At 54.5% G+C, this 13,145-nt stretch overlaps 1 protein-coding gene across 1 annotated transcript; it reads right to left on the reverse strand.

The window, feature by feature from the left end:
• Window positions 1-411: 411 nt before the first annotated feature.
• On the reverse strand, window positions 412-13,145 carry Wnt10a (Wnt family member 10A). Its single transcript, XM_042679261.1, has 4 exons — window positions 12,909-13,145; window positions 11,732-11,994; window positions 3,160-3,539; window positions 412-909 (listed from the first exon to the last, which is right to left on the reverse strand). The coding sequence occupies exons 1-4, from the start codon at window positions 13,019-13,021 to the stop codon at window positions 412-414; spliced, it is 1,254 nt and encodes a 417-aa protein (XP_042535195.1). The 5' UTR covers window positions 13,022-13,145.

Consider the following 13,145-nt stretch of genomic DNA (forward strand, 5'->3'; position numbering starts at 1 on the left):
TTGCAAAAATAAATATCTGCTAAATGGAGGGACAAGGGAGCGTGTCTGGGATCTTTTATAGAACCACTTCAGCTCAGTTGTGTCCAGCTCCTCTTTTTAATCTTCCTCTCCCAGCCCATCCGTTTCAGTTCATTTTCTCCCACTCCAGGGGAAGGGGAGATAGGTCGGAGAGGCTGGGCTGCCTGGCTAACACTTGTATGGGGCAGGAAGAGGGGAGACCAATCAATCTTAGAGCCCATCCAAGTGGGCAGTGGGGTTTAGATAGGCGTGGACTGTCAGGTGATTGTAGATTTTTCAGAGCCGGGAGGTGCCACCTCCTCTCCAGGAGCCAAGGGCGATGCCGTGCCGGCGCCCAGATCTCAGGCGGCAGGGGCCCAGGCTGTAGAAGGGGCCCCTCTCTCGGGATCAGGCTCACTTGCAGACACTGACCCACTCGGTGATGCGGCACTCCTCGCAGACCACGAAGCAGCACCAGTGGAAGCGGCAGTGGCAGCGCTCGCTGCGCGTCTGGCGCAGGATGTTGTGGCCGCGGCCGCAGCACATGCTGCCGCAGCCGTCCGCGCCCGCGCTGCTCTTGTTGCACAGGCGGCCCACGGTGCCCGCCGAGTCCAGGCGCGGCTCGCGCTCGCAGAAGTCGGGCGACTTCTCGAAGTAGACCAGGTCAGCGGGGCTGGCCCGACGTCGCGGCCCCGGAATGCCCGGCGGCGGCGAGGGTGCCCCCGCGGGGCCGGGTTCCAGCTGGCCACCGTTGCGGTTGTGCGGCCGGATGAGCGTGGCGCGGTGGAAGCGGCTGCGCAACAGCGCCCCCACGGCGCGGAACTCGGGCGTCACCTGCCAGCACGTCTTCAGCTGGCAGCTGCCCGACGTGCCGTGGCACTTGCACTTTCGCCGCATGTTCTCCATCACCGCCTGCGGAAGGAGGAGGCAGGTGAGGCGGGACGCGGGGCGGCCATCCCCGGGCCCTCCTCTCGCCTCGGAGACTGGACTGTGAGGTGTCAGAGGCTTTTGAAACTAGCTCCATTGCACAGATGCCATCACTGATCCCCGGCCCCTCCAGCTGCGCCTCACAACTCCCGAGCTTAACAACCCAAACTCCCCGGCTGTTCTCCCACCTACCTCCCACCAGGCTAGGCCTGGGGGAATTCCCTCCTTCCTGCTCTTTTCCTATCTGGCTTGCCTTTTCCCCGCAGCTGCAGGGGCCCCTTGGAGCTGGGGGTTGTAGATTCCTGAGCTCTTGGGGATCCCGGATCTTCAGGGGAATTCCCTCTCCCTCCATCCCAGAAGCAGGGGGTTGTCTTCCCTCACTACATCCCAGCCCCAAAGGCTCTGGTCTCTCCCCAGGCTGTGAGCAGGGAGTTGGGGGGGGGGGGAGGGTCTCTTAGAGAGGCTGAGAAAGATTGATCACCACCACCATTACCATGCTGAACACAGCTCTTTGTAGGGTGCCTCCTCCATGAAACTGACCAGGGTTGTTATTCTGCCCTATGTTGAGTGGCCACAGGGGCCCCAAAGCTCTATGTAAATACAGGAGGGAGAGCAGCGGGCCAGCCAGGCTGTCAGAAAGTAGAAACAGGTTCCTAGACCACCAAGGGAGATGGTTATGGAGAACACAACCTACCTGCCTCCCACCCAGTGCTCAACCTGCTCTCCAACCTCCTCCCAAAGAACTCCTTGGCATTATCCTTGCCAGACATCCTACAGGAAGTTGGCCACATCCTCCCCTCACTACCACTTCACTGTTCAAACACTTCTCAGGAAGAACAAGGATCTGGAACCCCCAAAACTGGGCAGGAGGGCCATAGGAGAGGGAGAACCTGCCCCTCTGGGTCACGGAGAGCCACGCCACTTGCATGTGTAGCCTGTGGTGCCAACACCACGTGGGAACCAGCCCAATGCTTCCCCAGGCCAACAGCTCCAGAACATCTGCTTCTCACAGGCAGCAGCCATTAATTAACCAGTTTAACGAGGATGAGGAGGAGGCACTGTTGGTAGGACTGGGGTGGTATTGAAGCTTGGGAAAGGGGCCACAGGCACAGAGAAGGGCTGGGGAGGATCTGAGAGTAGGTGTGCCTCAGTTTACCCTGCCTCACACTCAAGATGGCAATTGCTGAATCAGCTAGGCATCTATGTGGGAGGAAGAAGGAGTGGGCTAGGAGGCCAAGGGAAAGTAAGAGCAAGAGAAACCAGGAATGAGGCTTCCTGAGCAGGCTAGGCGGGGCCAAGAGGAGGGATGGGGATGGAATAGCCAGTAAAGAAGGTGATGAGCTCCAAGAGGACCAATAAGGTATTACAGCATTGCCTGGACCTCTGGGTATGAGTGCACAGGGAAACTGTCACAGTCACTATCTCATTAGTTGCATCACCTTGAGCAAGCTTCTTGGTCAATCTGGGCCCTGATTTCCCTATCTAAGCATGTAGCTGGTAGCAAGGCTCTTGTCCAAGGTAGTTGAAAGGATTAAGTAGGTAAAGAGCTCAGGACAGTGTCTGACAGTAAGCACTCAATACATGCAGTCTGTTGTGCAGAGAGTTCTTCCCTTTCTTCTCCTTTTTATTCATGTATTTAATTTCTTTTTGCATGGTAGTAGTATGAGCATCCGAGGGCAGAGGGCAGAGAGGACAGGAGGAAGGCAACTGGAACACAGGAGGTGGGGAAGGGGTGGCTCAGGGAATCTTGCTTGGCCCTCTCAATCTGCAGGAATCACTCATGCCAGATGTGCACAGAAAGCTTGAGATCCAAGACCACAGCCACAGGGGACCAAGGAACAATGGAGCTGGGGGACCTGACTCAAGATGAAATTCCGTCTTCTGGCTCTATTGGGGAGGAGAAGGCATGGCAGCCCAGACCTACACCTTTGAGTTAGCTCCTGCCAGTTCAGTCCTTTGTCTGAAGATCACCAGAGGAAATGAGAGCAAGCTGCTCAGCGGGACTGTGCTGATGCCCCAGCAGGGTTGTCTAAACCCTGTTGCCTGGTGCACAGAAGATCCTCAAGGCATGCTCGCAGACTGAATTAGGAGGGAGCAATGGGAAGACTGCTGAATCAAGAGAAGGCAGAATGGTCCCCAGAAAAGAGAAAGGACTGGGGGTGGGTTGGGGGAGGAGGGAGACAGAACCTATGCAGAAGGATGGGGAGGGGGTCTGGGGTGGGATGGGGCTCTCACCTGCCTCCCAACTCGGTTGTTGTGGAGCCTCATGCGGGCGTGGATGTCTCTATGAGGCTCCCGGGAGTCTAGAAAGTCCTTAGAGAAGCGCTCCCCGAAGCCTACATCGGGGCTGCAGCCGCCCCACTCCCAAGAGTCCTGCAGGCCTGGGCTGGCAGGAGGCAGGGCAGGGTGTTCTGGGACCCCATGGCTCAGGCCTTTACCGCGCTGCAGCGCGTCCAGCTGCAGGCGGTGCAGCTTGCGACGGAAGGCCTCCTCGTCCCCGCGTCGCGACGCATCACAACCGCAGGCTCGAAGTTTGCCCAGGGCGCAGGCGTTGGACACCGCGTGCACCACTCCAGCTGCGGCGATGGCATAGGCGAAAGCGCTCTCTCGGAAACCTGCAGTTAGTGACCCAGAAAACAGAGACGTTGGAGAGGCCACGACATCCCATACGTTTTTTCTACCCACCCGGTCCAAACGTGTTACATCAAGGAGAAACTGAGGCCCAGCGAGGTGGTAGTCTAGGGCAGATTCCAAAAAGGGCAGAAATCTAACCAAAAGCCGGCATTCTGCACACAGGATCTAGTGAAGATGTTTCCCCCAGAGCACTCTAATTTTTACAACGGCCCCATTCCCCCCTCCCCTTACTAGCATTACCCTTAGCAAGTTCAGAATTTGTGTCGATCTCTTTCCTCTAGGGCAGAAAGTATCGAGTAAACACATTCTTTTTCGGATCAAGGAATTAATCTATTGCCTTTATGGTGATATCTGTAATTTTAAAATAGCCTAGAGAAAGAAGGCAAGGTTTAACCTAAAGAGTAAATTAACTGTGATGGAATTCTAGGCCCCAAGAGATGCCAGTGGGCAGGAGGGGGGAGTAAAGCGAGTTAGATAGTCTGCTACTACAGAGCCCTACCCCAAGGTTGCCTTCTGGTGTTAGTCTACCATAGGCCCAGCCTAAGAACTATCTCCACCCCTGGTCCATAGGACAGGCCTGAGAGCCACCCTGCCTGTTTGTGATGATATAGGTGAATCCAATACTAGTAGTGTTGAACACAGAAGGGGAAGTCACCTTTCACTATATGCTCAGGAGGGACAAGGACTGTCTTTCTCCTTGTCCACAGTGTTTCCTTCTTGATGCTTCAGCTTGGGCCATCTAGGAATGCCCTGGACCTGTGGGTGGCCAATGGCCAACTTTCAGGGATAAGTTCATCCCTCAGACCAGCAGACAAGGGATTCCTCCTCTTTTTCTCCTCCTCCTCCTTTCTCTTCCTCCTTCCTTCCTTCATTCTTTTCCCTCCCTCCCTCCCTCCTTCCCTTCCCTTCCTTCCTTCCTTCCTTCCTTCCTTCCTTCCTTCCTTCCTTCCTTCCTTCCTTCCTTCCTTCCTTCTTTCCTTCCTTCCTTGTGCCAGCCCTGGGACTTGTACTCAGGGCCTAGGCACTGTCTCTAAGCTTCTTTTTTGCTAAAGGCTAACTTGAGCCAGAGCTCCACTTCTGACTTTTAGGGAGAGGGGGTAGTTTATTGGAGATAAGAGTTTCATGGACTTCCCTGTCCAAGCTGAGAAACAGAAAAATACAGAAGTGGTACTGTGGTGAAAGAGGGGGGGGGGGGAGAAAGAAAGAAAGAAAAGAAAAAAAGAAAGGAGAGAGAAAGAGAGAGGGAAAGAAAGGAGCAAAAGTACCAGGGATAGGCTGAGATCTGAGGCTTTCCTTTCTTTCTTTCTTTTCTTTCTTTCTTTCTCTCTCCCTTCCTTCCTTCCTTCCTTCCTTTCTTCCTTCCTTCCTTCCTTTCTTCCTTTCTTTCTCTCTTTCTTTCTTTCTTTTTCTTCTTTCTTTCCAATCTTGGGGCTTAAACTCAGGGCCTGGCACTGTCCCTAAGCTTCTCTTTGCTCAAAGTTTCTCTACCACTTGAGCTACAATGCCACTTCCAGCTTTTTCTGTTTATGTGGTACTGAGGAACTGAACCCAGGGCTTCATGCATTGCTAGGCAAGCACTCTACCATTAGGCCACATTCCCAGCTTCCTTGACACTCTTTTTTTTTTTTTCCTCCTCCTTCTTCTTCTCCTCATAATAGTGAGGATTGAACCCCCTAGGCCTTGAGCATTCCAGGCAATACCATTTCAGCTATGACTCCAGCCCTAGCCCTTTTTGTTGTGTATTTTGTTGTTGAACTAGGATCTCTTCTCTCTCTTTATTTTTTCTTCCTGGATTGGCCTCTAAAGTAGCCAGTATGAGAGGTGTGTATCTCCATGCTAGATAAGCTGAATATTTCTTGATTATTAAGTGTCAAAGAAAAGACTAGATAGAAACAGTTTGTGGTACAAGTCTCCAACAAGCTCTGGACCCCAGACAGGGCAGGCAATGGAGAAGCTGGGCGTAAGAACAGCCCACACAGAGGGAAGAGATTCCAGCTGTTCCATGGGTCCCTGATCTAGAAGCCAAAACCTGGAAGAAGGCTCATGATCTTGGGAGAGGCCAGATATTCAGAGGAAACAAAAACTCTGGGTCCTTCCACCTCAGCATGAAAGATTTGGAAGAACATGCTTTCAGAGGTCTCACAGACCTTAGAGAACTAATCAGGACTGGACAGAAATCCCAGCCTTCTTAATCCTTACCCTCAGTATCACAGAGCTCAGTCCTCCTGCAATAATAATAATGATGATGATGATGATGATGATGATGATGATAATAATAATACAGATACTGCAAGATGGTTAGTATTTAAGAATTATACTCTGGAGCCAGATTACCTAGGTTCAAACCTGGTACTTCCACTTAGTAGTTGATAATAGCTATATAATCATGGCCAAATGTCTTAACCACCCTCAGTTTCTTCACCTGTAAAACTGTTATGCCTCCGGCTGGGAAGGTGGCTCAGTGGTAGAACGCTTGCCTTGCATGCCTGAGGCCCTGGGTTCGATTCCTCAGCACCACACAAGCAAAAAGAAGAAGGCCGGAAGTGGCACTGTGGCTCAAGGGGTAGAGCACTAGCCTTGAGCTGAAGAGCTAAGGGACAGTGCCCAGGCCCAGAGTTCAGGCCCCACGACTGGACCCCCCAAAAAACCCAAAAACTGTTATGCTTCATTGTTGTTCTAAGAATTAAAGCCAGGCACTGGTGGCTCACACTTGTAATCTTAGCTATTCAGGAGGCTTAGATTGAGGACCATGGTTTGAAGCCAGCCAGGGGAAGGAAAATTTATGAGTCTCTTATCTCTAAGTAGCTACCAAAAAAGCTGGAAGTGGAGCTGTGGCTCAAGTGGTAGACACTAGCCTTGAGTGAAAAAACTCAGGGATAATACTCCAGTCCAGAGTTCAAGCCCCAGGACTAGCATGTGTGAACACACACACACACACACACACACAACACACACACAAATTAAATAAGTTAAGGTCAGTTAAATAAGTTAACATGCTTAGAATAGTGCCTTACTCATAGTAAGTGCTAAGTAAACATCAGTTATTATTAAGAAGTTCCTTTTGCTATCTGACCTCAGTGAACCCTGCTACACTTTGAGATCATTGTTTCACCTTGATCCTTTGATCAGAGTGCAGAAGCTCATGATCCATTTCTAAACTAAACCATTCAGATTACTGGAAGACTAGGAATCAGGCTTTCCCTCCCTAGCTTCTCATTTTAGTGCATGGTCTCTTGGTACCTTTATCCATAAGAAGCCCAATGAAGAGCCGCTTTGAGGGGAAAGGATTGTGCTAGAGCCTTCAAAGAGGATGCTGGGAATTGGCAGGAGCTTCTTCAGAGGAGCAGAAACAGCTATGGGGTGGCAGGGCCCTTAGGCCCTTCCCCCTTAGGGAAGGAGGATAGATCCCAAGTCTCTGGGAAGTACACCCTGCATTTTATCATGGGAACTCAGAGTACTTCTCTTATTGCTAGGGGAATCATCAGCCTGCTTTAGTACACATGGCAATACTCAAATCTCAGAAATCACCCCCCCTCCACACACACACACCACAGCTACTACCAAACACAAGCATATACTATGGAAAATGGGGGAGCCCAAGCCCTGGTAGTTCAGTTCTAAGTCCCTGTCTACTTTTGGCACCAGGGAGTGCAAGAAGAGGGTCAAGGGGAGTGTGCAGGGCCAACTACCATCTTCCAGGCTCTGTCAAGTTCAAGGGCAGGCCTGGAGGGACATGGAGAAATGTAAACTTACAGCTTGCACAGAACATCCTACTCCATGTAGCTGGAGACCTTCTCCCACACTACCCCCATGGCCTCTGACAGCTGTCACAGCCACGTGCGGAGGTGACCAGGCAGGGCCTGTTTAGCCACCCTCTCTGCCACAAGTATCAGGCGTCAGAGAAGTCCAGCCCACTGGGTCTGTCCCCAGCTCCTGTTCAGGGCCCCAGTTTCGATCCTGCCCCCGACTGTCTGGGGCAGACAGGCACTGTGCCATCTGGCCAGCTGGAGGGGGAAAGGGGTGGGGCCATGGCCAGCTGGGCTGCCCGGAGCAGAAGGGGGGGTGTCTTGTTAAGACGCACAATTAGCCGCCCTCCCTTTGATCTGGGACAGGGACTGCCAGCATCTAAGTGGAGTCAGCTGCTGCTACAGGCTGCATGCAGCCAATAGCCAGGAAAGGGCTAGAGAAGGAGGCTTAGAGGGATAGAGAGTATAGAAGAAAGAAGATTCAGGGGCCAGCAGGGAACTAGGAGGGGTTAGGGGTTAGAGAAGCTAAAGCTCCTCCCCTTCTAATCAAAGAGGGAGGAAAGAGAAGTCTGGTCTCCATTCCTTCCATGCTAATAACTCATGTGCTGGTGTGCCTAGTCAGTGAGAGGGAGGGAGGAAGAGAGGGCAAGGGGGGCAGGGGGGAGGGGGAGGGAAGAGAATGAATTTTGTGCATGTGGGAACACTTAGGCGTGACAATGGCTGGGGCTACATGGTTGCACAAACATGAGTAGGTGTGTGGGGGAGCATGCATATCAGGTTTATGTCTTGGAGTACAATCCGACTGCACTGGCTCACCTCTGTGTACATGGTGGGTGTTCAAGCTGGCCTTGCAACTTTGGAAGCAGTATAGTATAGCAGGGGGTTGGGTACAAACTCTAAAGTCAGGTGGGTCCTGGCTCCACAGTTCACTTACAATTTGTTCAATGAATGGCAAATTGCAATCCTCTCTTAGCTTCATTTGTAAAATAAAGATAGTAACAGGACCTAGCCTGTGGGGACTATTTAAGGGCCCCAAATCATAGATAAAGTGTTTGAGACCAATGCTCAATACTCAGCAAAGGTCTGATACATTTGCTGATTTACTGAGTATCAAAAGAATCATAGGACCTTAAGTGACCCTAGGAAATGATTGCTCTTGTCTTGGTTTCCCCATCTCAGTGCCACCACACACTCCAAGTCCTATAAGTAAAAAGGTCAGCAGGAAAAGAGCCAAATCTTAGAGAGCAAAGGCTATGTTCCTCTGGGCTGGGAGCCTGGCTTCCTGTAGGGCCTCAGATCCAGTTTTTTCACCTGTTCCGAGTAGGTCTGGGCCTTCGAGATGGCAATACCTAAGCTGTGGTGGCTCCCAAGACCTGTGTTGCATATCTCACAAACAGCTCCTCCAGCCTCTCCCTGATCTCACTTTTCTGCCCAGACCAGTGCTTGACTCCATCCCCCAGCAGCTCCTGCCACAATTTTCCCTCCTGTCCCTACCTCCTGCAAGAAAGAGATAGAAAGGTTTTATGTTCCTCACCAACAGATACATTCTACGCAGTCTCAGGCCCAGTGACCAATGTATCTGGGTCCCTAGGGCAATAAAATAAATACATAAATAAATAAATAGGAATACCGGACTAGAATGTGGTTTGTGCTTTGCCTAGCATGCGTGAAGCCCTGGGTTCAGTTCCTCAGTACCACATAAGCTGAAAAAGCCAGAAGTGGTGCTCTTTCTCAAGTGGTAGAGTGAGCAGAAGAAGCTCAGGGACAGTACCTTCCCCCCTCCCCCAAGACCCCTGTGCTTGTCCCTACCCTCCTTCTGGCCTCAGAACCTGTCTTTGGCTAGATAAAGTACTATTACATTCCCAGTATAGTCTACGCTGACTGCTCAAGCACCTCATTTATCAGACCCTTTTCTCCAGCTCAGACCATCTTGGGGAAAGGTGTCAGGAGAATCAGGTGACCATAGCAGCCTTAAAGAAAACACAAAGAATCCACCGCTGCTTAGTAGTCTTGGAAATTCAAACATGGCAGACTTCACTTAAAGAGAACTTTTTTGGCAGCCTAGATCAGATGAAGTGTCAACCCCAGGATATCCTTGGGGGAAGGCAAGGTCACCTGACTTCACAATGATCAATCCATACCTAGCTGGAGGGAGAACCAGGAAAGATACCAGACTGGCAGAGACAAAAGACACCACGAGTAGCTTTACAGGGTTCAAATTTAGGTAGCTCTGGCAGAGAGGTCCAAAATGGGCCAGGAAATGACCCAGAAGGACAGATTCAGATGTGGTGGCAGGCAGACACGGGGGTGGCAAGGTGGAGAAGGGGGAGTGGCAGTTTTCTTTCCAAGTTGCCTCCTCTGAGGAGGGAGAGGTAGAAATGAGGTGTTGCAACGGCGGGAGGGGGGGGGTGCAGAAGCCAGGGAGGTGGGGCGGTGTTCCGGGGCCGGGGAAGGAACCCAGGAGCTTCAGTCCCGCCCCCTCCTGGCGCTGGGCGCCGCCCCGCCCCGGCTAGCCCCGGCAAGTCTCCCCCCTCCCCTCCACCCCTAACCTCCCCCCCCCCCACGGTCCCCCCAGCTCACCTCCCGCTTATTAAACTGCAGGTGAACCCAGGAGCATCTGGCGCTGCGCCAAAGCCTCGCGGTTCCACCGCTCCAAACTCGCCCCCAAGTTTCAAAGACCCCAGGTCCTTCTCCAGGCCACACGGGCCAGAACCAGGAGCCAAACCAGGACGCCTGGGCTCGCTCAGTCTAGAGGGATCGGGAATGACCAGAGGGGACACCGAGGCCAGGGAGAGGGCGGAAGAGCTCGCCCAGCCTCATCCGAAGCGGCAGGGGTGAGAACCCCAGCGCCTGCCCGCGTCCCTAAGTGAGCCGGAACAGAAGCCAGGGCTGCGGAGTCCCCTTGGGGACCCGAGGGTCAGCGGGAAATGCAGGCTTCGGGGAGAGCGAAGGATCTCGAATCCCAAGCTGGGGAGTGAGCGCTCGTTGGCGGCGGGGAGCGCCCGCCCGGAGCGGCCCGTGCCCGTGCTTGGAAGAAGCCAAGGCCTTGCCACTTGGTGTCAGCTAAGCGCGCGCGCGCTGCGGGGCGGGGCGCGGGGCTGGAGCGGGGCTGGCCTGACGGCAGGGGGTGGGGTGGGGTCCCCAGACAGCTGCGGCGGGACGGTGGCGAGGCCGTGCGGGGCGCGAGCGGTGAGATCGCTGGGTGAGAGGGGGCTGGGGGCGCCCTCTCGCAGAGCTGCGCGGCAGGGGCAGGAGCCGTCTGCTGCGGCCCGCGGGGATTAGTTCGCGGCTGCATGCCGCCACACGCGTCGGGCTGGGCTCGGCCGGGTAGAAACAGCGCCCGGGGCGCGCGGGGGAGGGAGGAGGGAGCGCGCAGAGGCGGGGCGGCGGCCCGGGGCCGGGCTGCCGAAGGCTGGGGTGGCCTCTCACTTGGGGGCCCAAGAGATGTTAAGCGCTAGGGTCCCGGAAAGAAGGGAAAGGCTTTGGCTGGATTCTTTCTGAAGTTGAGGTGCACAGAAACCTGACTCGCTCCACCCCAGAAACCTTAGGCCCCGAGGGAGGCGACTTAATATTTGGGCATTCCCCCTGCTGACTGACCTCTTCTGCTATCAACTAGGATTAGGGGCAAGTCCCTAGAATAGAGTGCTACCTGTCCCCACCCTGTCCCATCCAAGCAGCTGGGAGAGCACCCCAGGTAAATACCCAGCTAGGCAAATTCAGGAAATAGGGCACCATTTTGCCCCCTCCCCCCCCCCCTCGCCCCTGATTCAAACCCCTCTAGGGATTGTCTGGGTAGGCCGTGGGTCACCCAGAAATCAAGGAAAGAAGACAAAGTGTGGGCTGCAGTCTGTGCACCTTGGAGCTGTGAGGGGTTGACAGGACTGTTGTGCCACCATGCCAAAGCTGGCACACACCCAGTGCTCTGGTTCCGAAGCTTGGTGGTGGACCCTGCCGACAGAGCTTTTGCAGAAGAACAGACCATCTACCTGCCCATGCTTGGTGCTTCCTCTTGGGCAGGAAATTCCTACCCCCTCTCTGCTGATGGTAGGTGCCTCCTGGAAGGCCCTTTATCCTAAGTGTGGCTTGCTAAGTAAAGCACAGATTGAGGTAGGTAAGAGATGGGCATATTTCCTGGGCCTGAGGTAGGCAGTGTCACTGACAGGGCAGGCTAATTCCAGAGCCCAGCGCTCAGGTACAGAATCTGCCACCAACCCTCAGCCATAGCCACTTTGGTCCCATTTGTCTGCACGTTCCCCCCTCCCCCCATGGCTTTCCAGAGACTAGAAAGAAGCAAGAAAGCAGCAAGGCTGGCAGATGTGAGGGCTTGAGGGGCTGCCAGCTTGATAGTCAGTTAGGGATGGCTGGCAAACAGGTTCTAGGGTGGAGGTGCTGGGTGGGCAGGGTAAAGCAGGGGTGAGGGCAGCTACCTCTGCTGAAGATGGGACTCTCGTAGGGAATCTTGTTGCGAGTCTCCAGGCTAGAACAGTTCCAGCGCTGGTCCCGGAACTGGTGTTGGCATTCATGGATGGCAATCTGGATGCCCTGGATGGCCGAGGCCGCCACGTCAGGGTGACGCACACACACCTCCATCTGCCGCCGGCTCAGGCCGGGCAATGTCAGGCACACTGTGTTGGCGTTGAGCACAGGCTCTGGGGGAAGGCGGAGGCCCAGGATGTCGTTGGGTGCTGACCTGCAGGCATATAGGGTGGGGTGGGTAAGCAAGGGGGGTGAAAACATGAGGGCCTCATTTAATAACACACACCTCAAAGGCCAGAAACACTCCAACTCCAACTCCCAGTTCAGGAGGCTGGGCCCACCAGTGCACTTTTCTTTAACCACCACCACAACCAATCCACCACCACCACCTACCTCTTCCTCTTCCCCCTCCTCCTCCTCCTCCTTTTTCTCCTCCTCCTCCTCCTCTTCCTCCTCACCACCTAGTCATCCTCTATGCCTGCCACTGAGCCCACTCCCACAAGCATGTTGCCCGCCATCTGTCACATTGACTCAAGTACACTTCACACACTGTGGTGGACAGCCCTGGGAACACATGTGCACACGTCACCAGACACACACAAAGACACACGTTTATTTTCTATATTGACCCATGAGCGCTCAGCATCATGCATGTATACATACCAACATACCAACACAACTTGTTCGTGAACACATACACACACTGTGCACACCCTTTATGACTGCAGTCCCTCATTGACCCCACCTAGGATTGGATACCACCTCCCAGTCCCAGAGCCCCTGTTGGGGTGGATCTGCCAGGTGGAACTGGTAGTTTGAGTTTATGCCTGGAGTTAGGGGGTGGGGGTGGGGGTGTTCAGCCAGGATGGCAGGAACTCCCTCCCTCCACATTCACCTCCCCTCCTAGTTGCCATCACTCCCCTGGGCACTGCCCTGTCTCCCTGGACTCTGCCCATATCCTGTCACCAGTCCAACCCCCTCCTCTCAGGGAACTGCCTCACTCCCTGGAGACCAGCATTTCGCTGTCCCTCCCTGGTTTCAGGATCCCAGCGCCCGCAGGCGCGCCAGAGGCCCCTGCCCCGGGGGTCCCAGCTCTCCAGGAGGGCGGAGCATGAGGTGAGGGCTCACCTGGGCACGGCGGCAGCCAGCAGCAGTAGGAAGAACAGGAGCGCCCAGAGCTCAGGCCGCGGCTGGGGCCGGGGTCGGAGCCGCAGCCAGGGGCGGGGGTGGGCGCTGCCCATGGCGCGCGGGCCGTGCCCGGCTGGGAATGAGGGGCTCACAGCCCGGCGGGACTGGCAAGCCAGGGACGACGACGCATGATCAGCAGGGGTCGGGGCGGCTGCCACACACAGCTCCGACTCAGGT

This window comes from Dipodomys spectabilis, unplaced genomic scaffold (assembly GCF_019054845.1).
Source record: "Dipodomys spectabilis isolate Male_0828 unplaced genomic scaffold, ASM1905484v1 ptg000051l, whole genome shotgun sequence".
NCBI classification, from domain to species: domain Eukaryota; kingdom Metazoa; phylum Chordata; class Mammalia; order Rodentia; family Heteromyidae; genus Dipodomys; species Dipodomys spectabilis.